The 19,112-nt window shown below is 39.2% G+C and overlaps 1 protein-coding gene and 1 pseudogene across 2 annotated transcripts; one reads left to right on the forward strand and one right to left on the reverse strand.

The window, feature by feature from the left end:
• Window positions 1–6,267: 6,267 nt before the first annotated feature.
• On the forward strand, window positions 6,268–11,048 carry LOC138021940 (uncharacterized). Of its 2 annotated transcripts, XR_011126484.1 has the most exons (10): window positions 6,268–6,506; window positions 6,594–6,676; window positions 6,740–6,881; window positions 7,077–7,163; window positions 7,558–7,647; window positions 7,770–8,716; window positions 9,394–9,470; window positions 9,733–9,864; window positions 9,999–10,471; window positions 10,650–11,048. XR_011126484.1 is itself a non-coding variant. In XM_068868965.1 (9 exons), exons 1-9 carry the CDS (start codon window positions 6,268–6,270, stop codon window positions 10,194–10,196), a joined length of 1,995 nt encoding a protein of 664 aa, XP_068725066.1. In that variant the 3' UTR covers window positions 10,197–10,529. The 2 variants fall into 2 exon arrangements, 1 of the variants encoding a protein (XP_068725066.1); XM_068868965.1 differs by lacking the exon at window positions 10,650–11,048 and having other exon boundaries at window positions 9,999–10,529.
• Window positions 11,049–11,896: 848 nt separating this feature from the next.
• On the reverse strand, window positions 11,897–13,951 carry LOC138020591 (uncharacterized; annotated as a pseudogene).
• Between the last annotated feature and the right edge of the window lie 5,161 nt (window positions 13,952–19,112).

Consider the following 19,112-nt stretch of genomic DNA (forward strand, 5'->3'; position numbering starts at 1 on the left):
GAATCGTGCAAAACAATGTCCACAGGGCGCGATTTCTCGCTGTTCACTCTGTGAAATGGGTTTCCAGAACCGGAAAAAAGACCTATCTAATGTCCATCATCTTTGTGTTTGTCTGATCTATTGCACCGGCTCTAATGAAAACAATCGGGGCATCCGATGTAGCAAAAAAAGGCGTGTCGCGCGTTAGTTCAATATCTCTTAAACAAAAGTTCTTTGGTGCGGGTAAATGGATTGTATCGCCCTCTAGCGCCTGGAGAAGATCAGCCCACGCGATTATTGTTGGATTCCACCGAAAGTCATTCAAAAGAATGACTTCTGCTTGTTCCGCGCCAACCCATGCGAAGGAGCCCGTTGCTGGATTACAGAACGTGTTATAAATTATTTTCAATGGCGATAACATAAAAGTCTTTCCAGAATTGGCAGTTCCATACAAATAAATATTCCGGAATTTTCCTCGACCTTTACACAGGGCTGTATAAATCGCATTGCAGAAAACCGAGGGGATTATTCCTTGGTTGTCGAGAACCTCATTTGCCGCCACAAACCACCTTCCTTCGCAACCGTCCACGCATGGCGCATCTTTAGATTCTTGTAAGAGCTGTATTCGCGATTTCTTCAGGCGAAGACACTGCTCTTCAGCGTGAGAAAATTCTTTCGCTAATGATAATGCTTCATCCACCGCTTTATTCCCGCGGTTTGCTATAAACTCGGCCAGACAGGGTTTTCCTTCTCGTTCTTGAACCATCGCCAAACATACAAGCTCCAGCCTTGTGGATATTGACTTCTGTTGAATTAGTTTACAAACGTCAAAAACACTTAGCCGTGGATCTTTGATCTTTCTTTGCTTCGATACCCCGCCTAGTTTGCGTTTTCTTTTGTTAGAAGCGATTGCATTTTCCGTTCGAGGACAAGTAGTTAAGTCTGGATGACCCACAGAATGAACCGCTTCGAGGTCTGATTTCGTGACATACTTGTAGGCGCTGTAATATGTATTGTGGCGGTCACTGAAATGAACTTCGATGTGGAATTTTTGGCTCAAGTATCTCTTTACTTGTAGCCATCTACCTCTCTTCTTCAGTTTTACCGCCATGTGAAAATGGTACTTGTTGAGATCGCCATCGGCATCGGTAGTGGCATGACCCTCCATGCTTACCACCCAGTGAGAGATTTCAATGTTAAAGCTATTCCATGCCTCTATTATCGCTTCGCCAAACGTCTCTCTACGGAATTTTTCAGTGTCTGCGCGACTGTACGTTATAATGTAAACAACTCTCTGGCTTTCTGAAGCCTCCATTTTCTCATTGAGGACAACACTCTAAAGAGCTTTCAGAGCCGCGCGCTCACAGTATAACACGATTTCTATGTAAACAACAGACCTTGTGGGCAGCGGATGGCATATCCGATTTAATAAACAAAACACCACGTTTTGAACTCTTTGAAAGTGAAATAAAGCTCATCGTTTCTTAAGCGTTACAACAGTGTGAACATGCAAGTTGTTATTTTTTACCCCGACTCACTGATCTGCATGGTATTCATTTGTCTATCTTTTTCCTGATATACACCTGTTGCGCCTTTCCCTTATCCATACTCTAATATGACAATACGAAAAGTGCGGCAATTGAAATTCCTTGTATATTGTTCACAAATATGTTCTTCTTGCTTACCAAACAAGAGTTCTCATAAGAAGCCCCGCTTTTCATCGACCAATAGGCCACAAACCTGATCTCTTTCAAATACTCACTTTCAGACAATGCAGGTCAAAAGTAGTTGGGACACCTGTCCAATAATCATGTATTCCAAGTAAAGTTGGCTTTTTGGGGTCACAATTGGAGCGTACCACCCCCCTCCCCCCCAAACAATGTTGAAAGATGCAGATAAACAGTATTTTTGTTGAAATCTGTGTTGTAGTGTCAAATCTCAACATTGCTTGGGGGGGAGGGGGTGGGGGGAGAATATTTCAGTAGTATCTCGCTAAGTGTCCCAACACTTTTGACCTGCATTGTAGAAGCATCTACATTATACTTCACATTACAAATAGACCAAGCATTTTCTTTCCAAGGGCCGTCGTTGAAAGGAAGCACAAATACTATGATTTCTTCTCTTCTCAAACCACTTACAAAGGCACACACCGTTTACGGTAGACCCACACTTAACGTTTTTGAGGGTTTTATGAAAGGGTCGCTGCACGGACTTTACGAGAAATCAATGTACAAGCGAACATTTCTTAGTGAACCCATCAAGAATCATGGCATATCAATTGAGGTATCCAATGTTAATCATGTGCATAAGCATTATCGTGTATTTAGACATGATCATGAACCCAGCAGAATACCAATACGAACTCTGTAACGTTTAAGGAACAGGAACAAAAAGGTTAGAGAATTAGTTTATAAAGGTTTTCTTCATATACATTCAAGTCCTCCAAGGTGCATTGTTTTGTGAAAGTTAAAAAACAACGAAGTAAAGCAAAGTTTTTGTTTAAAGGTTCTATTGCATCTAAAGAAAGGTGCATACAGGAAGTGTATGGTTGTCAATAAGCAACAATAAAAATTCTTATTGTAAAGCAGTTCTGTTATAGTTGCAATAGCAAACGTCCAATATGTAACTGAGAAAAGGAGCTGAAGTTGTTTTCCAGTTATTGGGGAATTGGATGCATCCACTGATGATGTGTCCTACAGTACTGTTATTTCATCAAAGTGTCGTTCTTTCGAAAATGGTATTTAGAAATCTGTGTAAGTGGCCTCATCCAGGGTTGTCCTAGTGGTTCATGTTTTTCAACTGTGGCACATATACTGGTTATGTAGGTTGACCCTTTCACAGGTAGAAGGAGTATGGTACATACATGAAATACCATAAGGACCGCTAGGCACTATGCACTAGTTCACAAAGTTCAGCGAAATCAGCGACATGATTGATGAGCTTCCTTTTTGGATTTCTGAGTTTTGGATTAAATCACCTTCAAACCTTAATACATTCATTGTCCTGCTGGTTACCAAATTCGCGAATGATATATCAACTACATATTTCATAAGCTTTGTATAAACAACTCGAAAAGAAATCCTTTTACCATCCATCGGTAAGTATCAGGAATATTATCGTTTCTGGGTCTTGTTGGTAGGCTGTCGGTTAGCTGTCAGTAGCCTGTTGGTTTTTTGGGGAGCTCTTCTTCACAGTTACCCAGCAGTCAGCTGCTGGATACAAATGAGAGCCATTCCCTTTACATTTTCATGATTTTCCTCTCTAAATGGGGCAAACAACTGTTCCAAAGAAATCTTATAGGTTAGTAACATAATAAAATGTAATCACATACCAAGAATGATAATCCAAGTGGAAAACTTAAACCAGGGCTCTGCTATTTTTGTTAAAGTTGCTGTTATGATGTTTAAATTTTGTAGTTAACTAGATGAGGCTATCTGCCTAGTGACAAAACTAAAAAGGTGCTATCCTTTTTATTATTCTACTGTACGTTAGTTGCTGTTTTTGGAAATCTTTAGAGTGATTGAAAATACAGTGTCATCTTAATGACTTGCAAGACCTTATATAATATAGCAGTTATTTTCTCCAGGTTCACTTCTGCTTCGTGGCTGGTATCAAGCTTCAACGTTTCAACGAGTGTAATCGAATTAAGTGTTCATAGGATTCTCTTTTCATGCATTCAAACAAAATTTTGACTGCCCAACAAGTTTTCAAGAAAGGCAACTCCTCTTTGAAATATGTGAATGGCAAAGGCACTCGAATGTTCCAATGGATCAACCTCGTTAGTAAACCAATAGATCACCTCATCTGGGACATCCAAGCTCACATCATTTACCTCAACAGTACTGAGGCCATTACCTGGTGGTGGTGGTTCATCAGGACTAAGACCATACCACTCATGGTTAATACAGTAGATATGAACATTACCTCTTACATCAGCCACAGCTGGAGTGACTCTGTCTATCATTCCATTGGTCCAGATTTATTCTGGGCTCCAGTTCCGTTCAGTCCTGATGGGGTGCTTATTCCAAGCCTCCATGAAACTCTCAATTGCAACATTTATTCTTGGCAGGTAAACATAATGAAGGACAAACAAATGCAATGGTTAGTGATGTCAAGCAATCCACATTCTTCCATTGATTTAAAATTGTAGTAAATAATACCCCCAAAACACCTAAAGACATTCCACCTCTATTCTCTGGTTACGAGTAGAACTGCCAACCTGAGCAGAGCCGCAATCACTGCCTCAAATCGCAATCGAGTGTTCCCATTCCAACATGTTTTCTACTCCATGATCAGTTCGTACACGAGAAGGCCAGGAGTACTTTTTAACACTTTGCAAGAACAAGCGTTCTACACTTTGTTTCTTATTGTTGGTGGAACACTCTGAAAAACAAATAAACGAGAATACCCATTTATACAATCATGTATGACAAAACTCCAGGTAATTCAACTGTGGTGGCCATCAAGGTGCACTAGCTGCTGTTGGGGCCACGGACTGAATGAGCTCTCCTTGAAACTACCATTGCCCATCTCAAGTGACAGTTTATGGGGTCAACTCGTGAGATGCTCTTTCTGATACGTTTTCGTTGAACAACAATATCCATACTTCTTAAGTGGCCGGAAACCATTGAATACCCCACAAGACCTCCTTGAACATCCATGGAAAGATCGTACAACGTCATAAAGACGTGTATCTCCTGGATTTGGTAGATATTCCATGTTTCCCTCTTCATTGGAATCACTAAGAAGTACCGCTGACTCCTCACCAAGGTCTTGAGAGGCCAAAGATGCTAAGAAATTAAGTGTGCTACTTTTCTTTTAGGCTAGTGGTCGTTCATCATAATACCATTTTTGGGTCCTCACAAAATGTTTCATGAACTCGGCAAACAATTCTTTGAGAGACTAGCCACCACTTTGAGGCAACGTTAAAAAGTGATTTACTACTGCCTTCCTGATATTGATGGTGGTTACTTTGATACTGAAATATTTCTTGAACATGGCTGATAGGTAATTGGCATAGGAGGTTTGAGAAAATGGGTCGCCCCTGGTTGAAAACCACATAAAATGAGCTTATTCTTACGAACATTTTGTCCAAGGTACTGCTCTGTAAAGGCCCACCATAATGGTCAAACTTGAGATTAACGGAATGTAACTGGCCCACTTCAGCTAAGTGAGACGGAAGCAAGGTGACATCTGATTCAAGAAGAGTAAAACTTGCCCTCCTTTTCTTCTCACTGCAAGTGACCATAGATTGGCCAGATGCGTTGTCTGTGGAACCGGATTCTCGAAGTTCAGTGCATTCTATATAATTGGTTGAAAATAGAGTATCAAGGTTTCTGACATCGCTTATAGAAGCCTCAAATGTAGAACTCGCTTTAATTTTCTGTTTATTACTATTGTTAACGCTCGCTTCATTTTCAGTTGGCAGCTCGCCGACCTCACATTGAACAAGGTTACTTTTTTTTATATCGTTGGTGTTACCTTAAAGAAGCAAACTAGATTGATTGTGAGAATGTTTTGATTCGTACTTGCAACAAGGCTCAGCACAGTGCTATGGTCTGTACTACCTTGGCAAGAACTAGATACATCCTGTAAGATTGCACAAGTGCAAGTGCACAAGTGGTTGTACAGTTTGGTAAAAAAATGGCAGTGAAAAAGGCGTTGTTGCCAAAAAGTTCAGATCAATAGGCCTTTCCAAGAATGCAGACTTTGCAAGAGGATTGGTTTGAAATTGAAACTTTAGACCAAAATTATGCGTTGGGCTTTTTATCCGACTGAAAGCTGTTAGCATTCATTCCCTGAAGGCAAAGCAAATTGTGTTTGCTGACTAAGCTGAATGGATGAAAATCTGATGAAAGGCGTTCTCAGAAAAACCCATTTTCTTCTGTGTTACATGCAAGGATTTCAGTATGTAGAAAACACATCGCAAAAGTAAGCTGACTGTCCTCGACACTTCTAGAAAGCTGGAGAACACTTCCTTACCACCCCTAACTGCACATAGATTACTTAAAACAAGACATTGCAAAAATTCAAAGAAATCTCCCCACAAAATAAGAAAACAACAGAAATAGAAACAGAAATCTCAGTGGTCATAGTTTTTTTTTTTTGTTGCCATCCATTCTGGATGTGGTTCAGAGAAGCCCGCTAGCTACATAATCACAAAGCCATTCAGCTTACCAAGAGACATTTTAAAGGGACAGGGTCATGTGCTGCGCATGCGTGAGCTTCCGATCGAATCTTGAAAAGTTCCGGCGGAATTTTTCAATTTGTGCAGTCGCCAACTTCAAGATGGCGTCGACTAGTGGTGGTGGCGGCGGTCACGGAGGAAAAAGGAAAAATTCAGGTCGAAAGCGGATATTTCGCGATTCAAAAGAGGCGAAGAAGGAGTGGGAGAGATGTCGCAAACGTATTTACCTTGAAAATAACATTTTTAAATCGTGGCTTCAGGCAAAATTTAACGCAGGATACGAAGCCTGTACTGACAGCGCCTTCGCAGCGCATTTGTTGTCATTGGAATTTCGTAGGAGGTAAGTTCCGTTTCTGTGTTCCTGTTGATTAATTTACCTTCCAGTGAAGAAAAGAACTACCACTTGATTTCTCTCGTTTGTTTGCAGAGATGAATCAAGCGTAGACGTCCTTTCTAGTTCGATCTCTCATGTGACGCGAAAACATGTCGATGTCGGTGTGGAAATTGAAGGTGCGAGTAGTCAATGTATTATTTCATACGAGCAGCAATTTTATTCATCATCTGCTTTTACAGGGCCACCGACCTCAACTCCTGTGAAGCCTTCGGTTGAGCCATGTATTGTTGAATCACCGATCGTTGGTTGTCAAGAACAAAGTCCAGTCAAATGTTCCCTCGATGGAAGCACTGCTAACAACCTTACCACACCTCATGAAAAGTAAACGTGTGTTTTTGTTCTTACTATCAAATTACTATTATTTTAATATCTTACCGTCTGTGTGTGTATTGTGTTGTAAATTGTATACATACAAGTACGAGTTTGGTTTATCTGGGTGCATGCCAAAACACAAACAGTTTCATGACTGTCGCACTCATTTCATTCCATAACATTTCATTTCACTTCTGTCTTCAGTTCCAATTTGAAATTGAACTCTTCACTTTTTACTGACGATGAGGGATCAGCAGAGGAGTCAGAAGACAGTTCTTCTGAAATTGTGAGGTATGAAATAAAGTTGAAGTGCACTTTGAATAGTTTACAGAACAAGTCAGTTACCCATGTTTTTATGTTGATAATATATTTTGAATTTATATTATCTCTTGCACATGAAGTACATGTAAAAACAGTTTATTAGTAACTGCAAGAAACAATGCTTAAAATTTGTTACAGCATTATATAGATATCCCTACCTTTGGAATTGTTTTATGATAACAGCCTTCTCAAATAGTGTCCACCAGATCACAACTAGTTCTGGGGTTTGGTTTTACCTTTTATACATGTATCATACAGGAAGAGATGCTGAATGAGGGGACAGATCTTCTTAATTGAACAAACTGACTGTTTAGTAAAATGTTTGAATACGACTACAGTCATGTTAATGTTTTGTTTTGTTCAGATACAAGAAGCTATATAATTCTGCCATCCAACAGTTGAATGCTGATGACTCCATTTCAGATGATAGTGGTGCTGAGTCTGAGGAAATGGAGTAAGTACATGTAGATTTTAATGTGAAAATTGAAACACCTTCCCATTATTTTTTCCCTACCTTTTGTTCATTAATTGTTATTTACTTTTTAAGGTAACATTTATTTTTTTGATCTCTTTCAGTCTGAATTTCATTGAAAGCAATTCGTCTGATGATGAAAGTTTGATGGAAGATGTGGGCACTCTTGTGGAGGAATCTGATGTTGAGATGCCTACAGAAGATATTCCATGTGTGGAGGATAGACCAGATGTTTCATGTGTGGATGACAGACCAGATGTTTCATGTGTGGATGACAGACCAGATGTTCCATGTGTGGAGGACAGACCAGATGTTCCATGCGTGGAGGATAGACCAGAATGTGGGCCTCACCGCAAACTAAGCAGAGGTGAAGACCTCTTCAAGTTTCGTAAAGAGGTTAAACTTGCCAGAGAGAGAAAGTTTATCTGCTCCCTAGACCTTTTTCTAAAGTTGTTTGAGGGAAGTTGTAAGACACCTGACTGTGACAAAGCCCTACAGGTCAAACATCACTTTGTGGGAACAACACTTGTTGTAAATACATGGTGCAAGGATGGACACACCTTCAGGTTTGCCTCATCTGAGGAGTTAAATGGCATGTTTAGCAACAACTTACAGGCTGCAGCAGCAATCCTTCTGTCAGGCAACAATTTCAGCAAAGTCAGTCGAATGGCTGACTTCATGGGCCTGTCCTTTCTGTCATCTTCAACTTTCTATCGTATGCAGCGACTATATTTGTTTCCAGCAGTTGAGGAGTGGTGGTCCTGGATGCGTGAAGAGTTGGTGAAGGAGTTTGCTGGTTCTGAGGTAGTTGTGGGTGGAGATGGACAATGTGACTCTCCTGGGTTCAGTGCCAAGAACCTATGTTATTTCCTGATGGAAATAACCTCAAGTTACATCCTAGAAATTGAGGTGAGGGACAAGCGTCACGTGGGCCTTGCATCTACAAACATGGAAAAGGACGCTTTGAAAAATGCATTATCCAGGCTTAAAAATGTACTTAATGTCGTTGAGTTGGCAACTGATGCATCATCTTCCATTAAAAAGCTTATTGGTAAGTCAACATTATTGTTGTGATATCCTTACTTGTGTTGTAAGTCAAAACAGAAAATATAGAGTAATGTAATGTTTTATAAATAGACTGACTATTCTAGTAACAGACACACTTTACCAGTATCTTGTTTGTCAGGCAGAGATAGATCAAACAGGCAGATCAAATATGCTATACCTATTAGTATAATTGGTAGCTTTTATTATTAGTATTATTGTTACTATTACTGTTAGTATTGTTATTTTTGTTAGTGTTGTTGTTATTATTATTATTATTAGTAGTAGTAGTAGTAGTAGTAGTAGTAGTAGTAGTATTAGTAGTAGTAGTAGTAGTATATACCACACACGTGAATAGTGCTTTTCGCACGTACTGATTGGCTAGCTTGGAGGTGATTAGGCAAGTAGTAGTCACCTCCGAGCAGCCGAAGAAAAACAAAAGGACTTTTGTCGGCATGTTGTCACAAAGAAAGTTACTCTTTGGGCTGCTAGTTATTCAGCCTGTGTGGTATATACTAAAACAATTATTCACCTCAGTGTCGGTGAAAGTGGTGGATATTTACCTCCACTTCGGTGAGTAATTGATAATTACTATTATTATCGATGCAAAAATGAGAATTTGATGCACGTAGCAAAATTTGTAAGAATCCTATCTTAATTTTTTACGTTGCTATTTTCACACAGCAAATGAGTTTGGGGAAGTCTTTCATAGCCTTGATGTTTGGCACAAGTCCAAGAGCATCAGGAAATGCTTGGCCAAGGTACTCCGTATGCATTTGCAGTAAAATCACCGAGTTTACAGCTTGATGTAAACAAAAAAGAAGGGATTATTGTCATACCCTACAGCTGTGACTGTAGTGCTTCTCTTTGGGAGGGGTGCAAGAAGGTTCAACATTTTACAGTGTACTTGCACAGACCCAATTTCATCAAGAACCTAAATGATTACTGTGGGTTATACAATTTCTCTAATGTTGTTTGGATAACATATAAATTCAATTACATAATATTATTGCACTTTGTCAGATAGGACAAGCCAAGTCCATGAGTAAAATAAAAGCCTGGTCAGATGCTATCATCAAGCACTTCTGGTATTGCTGCTGTGTGTGTAAGCAGTCAGAATCCACATCTGATGAAGAGGCTTTAAAGGTGATGAAAGTAAGTAACTCCCATTATCTTATGATCAGTCTACAGTTTGGTCTATTGCATTCATTCTATGAACTTTGAGTTGCCAGTTCAGTTTAATACTTTTAATGATGTATTGATTGTTTATTTCATTTTTTTCCTACAAGGATAAGTGGATTGGCCTCCTACACCATGTGTGTGATTCACATGTCTGGTTGTCTGGGAAATGCGACCACGAAGACCAGGTCCATAACCCCAGTCTACCTTGGTTTGATAGGCGTGACAATGACTATGCAGAGTTGCAAAAGATAATTTTAAACCCGGAGTTACTTGAAAGTTTCAAATACTATGTGAGGTTCAGGTAACACATTACTTACTTTAGGGCAAAACTTTGTAATAAATAATGAATCCGTTTCAACAATTAATCGTGCAGATAAGATACATGTACAGTTGTATTTCACAATTGTTTCACTCAAAGTAAGCTACCTTGGTAAATGTCACATTGGTATAACTAGCACACCATAAAATTTTAAGCTGGCTGCATTTCCATTTGTTTTCTTACTTTTCTCAGACACACAGGCAACATCGAATGTGCCAACAGCCTGTCACTAGTGTACACACCAAAGAGAACACCCTTTAGGTATGTCCATAGTCCATAGTATGTTATGTATAATTGTCATGTCTGGTTGACAAAAATAGGAACAATGTTAGATTATAACATGTTGTTTCCATAAAATTGAACTGTAAGGTGCATGAGATGTCTCCTTTCACGACTAGGAAGACACTTAGCTAAAATTATCATTATTTTGCTTGTATAGTTACAGGGCTTACAAGGTTAGGAAGTACCTAGCAGCCATGGACTGGAACTTCCATCTAGGTCTTGCTTCAGCCACCAATAAGTCAGGCAGCGAGATCACCTCTCGGAAGTATAATCAACGGACCAAGCAGTGGGATTTGAGAACTGTCAAGGCTCTCAAGACCTATGAGTACATCCCACTCCTCATAGCTAGAATTTTACATAGCAGATTGGCAGATAATGATATTGTCACACGTAATGTGTCACTCAATGCAAGTGACCCTAGGCTTTTGGCACCCACTATTGCTGCTAACCCTCCCCCATCCTCAAATGAATTGTTGCAAAGGAGGAGTAGATTTAGTCTGCCCTCTAAGGATAATGATCCAGAGGACACAGACAACAACACTTCACCTATGGAGCATTAAAACACAGGGTTGATGTTATCAAATTGTTGATTTAGTGTAACATTTTTGCCTTCAATTCTCACAAATTTGTAACATATCTGGGTGAGAAAGTAAGTGTTGATCATTTTACAAAAAAGCTAGTGTTCAACTTTGAACGTTAAAAGGAAAAAGTGTCAATGCATCTATTGATCACAGTGCTCAATGAGAGTAAATAACTCACATCTGTATGTACATTATTATAATTCATTGCAACAATAGTTACTTGTTCCCAGAGTATATCATTAATCAGTTGCAACTCACGCTCAACGTTGAGCACATTTGGAACTACTCGAATTAGACTTCAGATTTCTACTCTCAAATATAAAATAGTAAAGAATTTTTGTTTTGTTTTGAGCACCAGTTAGAAATTTCCCAGGGCAATGGTTGCAGCTTTCACTGAGAGAATAAAATTATAATTTCTTTCTTTATTTTGTGCTACTGGGAGTAAAATAATTTTTACTACCTAGTTCACCATTACTTATCAATTTATTTTATTCAAATATAGAGCAGTCACTAGGATCTATTTACATGTAATCCAAAGAAAACTGGAGAAAATCTTGTGTTGAAGCTACATGTATTCATATACAGTAACCATTTGCATCTATATTTTGGTAATCCAAAGATAGAGATAATTATTGTTGAACTATAACAATGAAAAATTCATGCTACTGTTACATACACCAAGGAAACTCATCCTGAAAATTCGAACTGAAAAACTGCTCAATGGAAAGAAGTACAAGTGGTTGTCATGTCACTCACTGGAATAAGTGTGGGACTGTAGGTAATAAGAACTGGATACTGGCCAATTGATTTTTTTTCTGCATTTCTATGGATGAGCTGCACAAATTTTCATAAAATGCTTGAAGTTGAACAATTGTGTATATATGATGAGAGCTAGTACATGTAATAACAGCTGGTTTTCATTGCTTAAACACTGAATAGACTTGTAGCTTCTAAATAAACAGTGAAATCCACTTGCAACGAATAATTTAATGCTCCCTATACCCCATATAAACCCCAGTGAGTGATGGGAACTGTGCCCTTATTTTTAACACAACACAAGAAGGGCACACACGTCTGTTCCCTCTCCCCAAGTGCCCATGTCTGGCCAATATAAATTGCCTATAAGCAGCTTTTCGGAAAGCTCTTGTGCTGTTGTCCTCCCTATCATTCCTGATATCTCCCATATTACGAATGCACAGTTGCAGTACATCAGGATCAAGACATAATTTGCCAAAGCGTGCAGATGTTGTTATGCAATTTCTTTGCTGGCAGCATTTATTTTCTATTGCTTGTGGCATAGGCCTGCACAGGCTACATACACACCACTCGACCAGTGGGGCACTCCCTGACGGGCCAGGATCAACTTCACCAGCTGATGGTTCAGCCACTGCTGTGGTTGTTGCGCTGGCAAGTGCAGTTTCGGTGGTGTCTTCCTCCCCAACCATGTTTATGCCCTCTGCATCTAAGTCATCCTCCATTATGAGGAGAGTGTGAATATAATCCATACTCCCCACTCCTCTGCGAAGACTTCGTACAGCCAATTTCCTCACCATCCCTTCATCAAGAGTAGCAATAAAATCCTAAAACCATTTAAAAGCAATGTAATTACTGTGCTGAATTATATCACAAGGATGCCGGCCAACATAATAACAATAACTTTAAAGTTATGTTTAATTGAAACCAAATACTTGTTAGGGTTAGTGGGTAAACATTTTCCACAAATTTTTATCACATACAAAGCTAACAGGCTTGACAACAACAACAACAACAAGTTTATTTCTCTCACTTTGCCTAGTTAAATAAATACATTATGAGAAATAAAAATAAAATAGGAGAGCACTGGCTGCCTAGAATAACTGAGAAGTAATAATGATAGGCAGGGAAGAAACACAAGCACATAATCTAAAATATTTCATTTACACAAGGTAAGGAATGATGTTGTCTTTAATGAAAATGCTTTAATGAAAATGCTCCTAAAACAGAGTACACTATACTAGGAGATAAATAAATAGTAAATAATTAAAATAGTAATAAATATATGTAAAAGAAGAAGCTTATTTACATTTCAATTTTTAGAATAGGTATCTACATTTAAAAATTGCCCACTGTACAAAATTTATCCACACAAGATTGAATCTGGAGTTGGATTGAATCTGGAGTTCTCCAGATCTTATCTGGAGTTGGAGTGTAGTAAGGTCTAGATTATATACGAGATTTTGGTTGCCGCAGTGGAAAAAAATTCGCACTTACAATACACACGTGGCAGTGCAAGAAGGTATTCGTACACACGAAAGCAACTTCCCTCGAGATGCACCGATTGTACAAGAGACGAGAGAATGGATTACCTTCACGTCATTGTTTTCTTTGATGCGTTGTTGCTCTTCACTTGGAACATCGCCGCCACTCGATAGACGAAACCCATCGAGTCTAGGTCGCACTCTTCTTTGAGCGGGTTGAGATGTATTATCCTGTAACTCCTAAAAGTCAAAAAGCAAAGAAAATTTAGAGCCAATTCAGCCTGCAACTTCAGGGAATTTCTGACTGTAAACATACTCTGTTTCTGCAAGGTTTATCCCTTGTTCCACATTTGCAGTTATTGCTGCAAAGCACATTTCTTCCTTTGCAAGGGCATCCTCGGTTGCTGTTCTCCTTGCGCTTTGTAGTACACGCACTTTTGCATTTACAAACCGTTGAAGGAGTAGCAGATGCTTCCTAATGAACAAATACAAAAATTCTGAGCGACCTCGTTTACATGAAAGTCATGAATGCAAAATACATGTAAATTATTTTCACTTACCGGCAAATCCACAATGGCGTCCGACATTTTCCGAGAGCGCGAGAGCGAGTGACGACGCGCGTGCGCAGCTCATGACACTGTCCCTTTAATTGTCTGGTCTGCAACGGTTTTTCTTTCTTCAATTAAAATAACACGGGAAGGTGGTGCCAAGACCTTACTTTGGTTATCATTCTAAAACAGAGGATAATTCACCTAAACCAGTCGAGCCTATCTGTCGCAATGAAAACAGTCAGCCTGACCCACGTGGGCAGAAAAAAACCCCTACCACCTAATGACAGTGGGGAGCTAAGAGAAAAACAAAAAACAGAAATGGCATGCACGACTGTAAATTCCCATCTTAACAGTCGTGTCATGCTCAAGAAAATTACTGATCTTCGTAAAAACGAGCACTTTTTATGACAGTGGAATCTTACATCGTTATTTTCAGACCCTTTGTCACTTACCATGATGCACCACACTATTCATCTCCACTGACCGGAACGACCCGGATGTTAGATGTGTGTTTTATTCTGATTCTAACCCACAAACATGGCATCTGATCTTCAGGAAGAAATGGACCAGGATTTGGAAATTTCAGTCGACATCAATTTATTAGTCCCAAGGAGGGGCCAGTAAGATAAAACTGCCATGGGTCTCTTGTGGTGGAGAATGAATTGCTTCAAAATATGCTAAATGAACATGAAGGCGACGCACATGCTGAAACGGTAGTGGTTCGAAATATCGTTTGTTATATTTTTCTTTATGTTAATTGCGTTGTGTTATCTTTTGTTACTTTCCTGTCGCATAGCCATATATATATATATATCTCATTCCACAGTCCTGTTCTTGCAAAACAACACGTAGTTGGAAGAAAACAGCATGATCAGCAGGTTGTCCATATTGTAATGCCAACTAGAAATGCGGTGTGAATTGTGGATGTGGCAAAGAACTCTCTTACAAAAATGGATGGATAGAAGCAATTGAGCGCGATGATACCCAGAATTTACCAGCCAGTGCATTTGACCGACACAATGCCGAAATTCTGCAGTCAGTGGAGGCAATCAAGGTATGGTTTAGAGTTGTATCAATCAGGCAATTACGAACAAAGCGAATTGCTATTTATCTTCTGTTCTGATGAACTCAAACTCTCCTGTATTCGGGTGTTTGTATGCCCCATCACAAAACAAAGACAAACTTGTCATTGTCCCTTCTGTCAAAGGGAATGGGAAGTTTGGACTGGCAAAGAACATAATGAGTGAAGTTCAAGACCCTGCAGACCCGCGAGGGGACCCAGAGTCTGGAAATTTACCCGACTGGTGCACCTGTAACCATTGTTAGGCAGAGATAGATCACCTTTTTATTTCCATTGTTTTACCGAATTTTAATTATGCTCTTGCAGTCTATGGGGCTTCGGAGTCCGACCTTACAGTTGTACAAAATTTTTTAGACCGATGCCATAAACGCCGTTTCATTTCATTTCCAGTTTCTATCAAGAACCTATTAATTAAACAAGATCGAAACATTTTAAAGAAATTAAGATCAACGGATTGCCACCCACTGAAACACATCACTCCTGTCCAGAAGACTTATGTACATAATCTTAGGAAAAAAGGCTGCGCACACCCGAAAATTAATACAGAGCGTTTTATGAACACGTTTGTTAATAGGTTGATTTTTAAGCTGCATTTACTGTAATGATATAATATTTTTAAACAATTTTATATAATTATTGTGACATAAGATATGTAGTTTTATCTTGTGATGAAATAAAGACTCTTATTATTATTATTATTATTATTATTATTATTATTATTATTATTATTATTATTATTATTATTATTATTATTATTATTATTATTATTGTGTTCCAGTGCAGGATCCCCAAGAACAGAAATGTTGTTTATTACTTCTTACCAGCTTTTTGAAAACCTCTGTCTAGACAGCAATGTCTTAGAAGCTGCAATCAAGGCTAGATGCAATATCTGAGCTGATGACATGGATTTTAGCACAAATAACAGTATTTACCGCAAAATGGTCAGTACATTTTATGGAGATATTTATAGGCTGGGAAAAGGAAATAGGCAAGTTTGTCCTTTGTGCGTAGTTTGTATGATTAGAGTGACATATCCAGCTCCTGATGGAAATTATTTGGGTTTTAGGCCTTGTTTCCTTAGATTATTTGTTGTTGTTTGTTAAACTCTAAATGCTAAACAAACAGAGAGGCCTAAGTTACTGTTCCATCCATAGTTTATTATTATTACAGTCTACTATAGTTTGTTTGTTTGTCTGCATGTAAAGATTCATTGCTCTGAAATATTAAATGTCAGAAGGGCCTGCTCTATTCTTTACACTAGGATATACATGGATTGCATGTATCACATCAAGTAGTAATGGCTATTTTTTAGACCTGCATGGTTTTCCTTGGTGTATACAAGAATAAAAAAACTCAGCATGATAATTTTTTTATATGTATTTCAATTGTTACTGTCAATATCTTTTTTAATTATGAGGATATAAACAGAAACATTTTTGGTGCAATTTTGAATGCAAAATAAATGAAATGTAATAATTATTTAAATTACTTTAATTCAAACTTACACTAAAAATGTTTTTGTAATTGTCATTGCTTTGATGAAGAGCTATTACTAAAGAGAACATTATTCTGATCGATAGTCAATTGACGTTACAAACTTGAACTGATTATAATTTGTCTTCTCACTTGCTTGTGGATCAACAGATTAGTCCCTAACAATGGATTTTTATTGCGAGTCTTCCCAAACTGAATTTACGAAAACGATTGAGAGCTCCGCATGGTGGTGCACTGGTTTGCTGAAGAGATGCCCCGAGCAAGAATCTCAACTGTTTGGGATAAATGGCCACAAGCGTGACGTTTTTAATTGAAACCAATGATAAAGACTAACTAATTAACATCTCCTCAGGAACGGTGGGGACAAGAATGTGCCACACGCCACAAGAATGTGGCAACCCCACCAAGACACCAGCCGAGCTCTCGAGAAGGAAAACCAATAAACTAAGTTGGTTTCAGTACTGAAAGAAAAGTCAACTAAAAGAACGAAAACAGGCATTGGAGTAGCAGCCCTATGAAACTGACCTACTGCAATACTCGGACGATAATGGCGATAATAGGCACTTTCTAATAATGTTGCTCAGTAGCAAACAACGAAACTACAACAAGACTAATGCTGACTAAATTACGCCAATGGAGAAGCAGACACATTTCTGACCCTCTGCATTGGTCTATCTAGTGCAACTAGAGATAACGATTAGCAATGTCTAGATAAAGACAAAGGTAATGGAGAAGCAGCCCCATGTCTGACCTCCTGCATTACTCTGTCTAGAATGTCTAAAAGCACACAAACAGAATAAAAAGACGGTAAGAGGCCAAGTACATTCGTTATATCCTAGGGTGTATAGAGAATTTTAAATCTATCGAAAATACAATTTATAGACCTAAAGAATAGAGTTCGAATAAGTAAAGATTTGTCAAAACATTTGACAATAAAAATCTGCGATAAAATATTATAAAACAACATGGCACGACGTTTTGACGTTTCCAGAACGTCATTATCAAGTAAAAATGAAGTAATGAAATAGAAAGTGAAGATATGAATAAATTAAAAGGCATTAAAAGTTAAACAAAGATTTTGGCCCTAATGGAGTCGCTCTGGGTATTTAAATTGGGTCTTATTGTCCTTATGTATAACATTTCATAAACGAGACAATCCCATTTCGTGCTACATTTTTTAAGCATTCTGAACTGGCTCTCATTGAGTAAGTCAATGTTCCCATGGGCATCTCTCAGATGGCGACCAATGGCAGAATATCGATGATCAGCAATGCGTTGAAACAGATGGCGCGTCGTATATCCGACATAATTTGAATCACACAAATCACATTTAAAGCAATAAACAACGCTATGCTGATTTACGATACGTGGCTTGACTTCTTTAAGCTTTAGATCCTGCTCAAGTTTCTTGCTGGTGTAGATTGGCTGTACATCAATGCCGATTTTTGAACTGAGATCGCGCATTTGCCTTTTTACTATGTTCGCTGAGACTTGATCTTTGATTGGTTCTTGATAGGTTGGCAAACTGCACGGCAGAGTGACATTGTCTGGCATTTGTGTTCCTAGTTTTTCCATCGATTTGCGTAGATGTCTGGCAACGGAGCATCCCAAGCGAGTTTTTGGTTGGACATTTCTCTGTAGACCAATTTTCCCTCCAGCATCACGCGCGACACTAATCCAAGTGGGTCGTATACTCTGGCTAAATTTGCAAGAACTCCGCGCTTTGTTGAGTCAGCTGTTTCCGCAAGAAAGACTACGCTTAATGTATCCTGAACTTTGTCACATGGGAGTCCAAGGAGTTTACTCTTCCCCTGATTCAATTTGATTCCAAGTTGCTGCTTGGCAAAGGTGGGTTCGTCATGACCGGAACTTGTCTCTAGGTCTTGAGTGTCATTTGTGGAGTTCAAACCTTGCGTCAGCAAAAACTTCAGCCGTTACACGTTTCAACTTCATTGTGTCTGTCACGGTGGGTCCACCTGAAAAAAATTCATCTACGTACAGGCTCTTTAATGCTTCACTGATGCTTCCTGGGAGGCGGGGTCTCCATAGTTCAAGGTGTTGCTGGATAGCTCCATTCAGCAGGAACAGGGATGGGGCAAAACTGAAAACTACTCGGGTGAAACGCACAATTTCCACTTCGCTTGAATGTATGTCTTTCATCCAATGAAACCGTAAGGAGTCTCGCTCACCTTGGTGGATCTTTATCTGCAGAAACACTTTCCGTATGTCCCCTGTGACAGTCACACTGTGGAATCAGTTACGAGTCAACACACTCCATAGCTGGTTCTGTAACGGTGGGCCAGCGTGAAGACAATCATTGAGAGATGGTGCATCATTATGGGCGTGAGCGGAGGCGTTGTACACTACTCGGAGTTTTGTTGTCTCAGCGTTCTCCCGAACTAGAAGGCTTCAGAAGGTGCTCTTTGGACCACACCCTCTTCTAGTTGCTCTCGGATAACAGCATAATACTGGGCTAGCATATCTGTTCGTCGAAGTTTGCGTAACAAGGAATTCAATCTGAGCAGGCTGCTGTTTTGATTGTTAGAAAGTGGAGGATGGTCACCTTTCCAAGGGAGTGCGGTTTCATACCGGCCAACTGAGGAGCGCGTCAATTACTCCTTAAACTCACTGTATACGTCTTCTTGATATCCTGTGGGACTGTCTGCAAGACCAAGT

Source organism: Montipora capricornis, chromosome 10, assembly GCF_036669925.1.
Source record: "Montipora capricornis isolate CH-2021 chromosome 10, ASM3666992v2, whole genome shotgun sequence".
NCBI lineage: Eukaryota > Metazoa > Cnidaria > Anthozoa > Scleractinia > Acroporidae > Montipora > Montipora capricornis.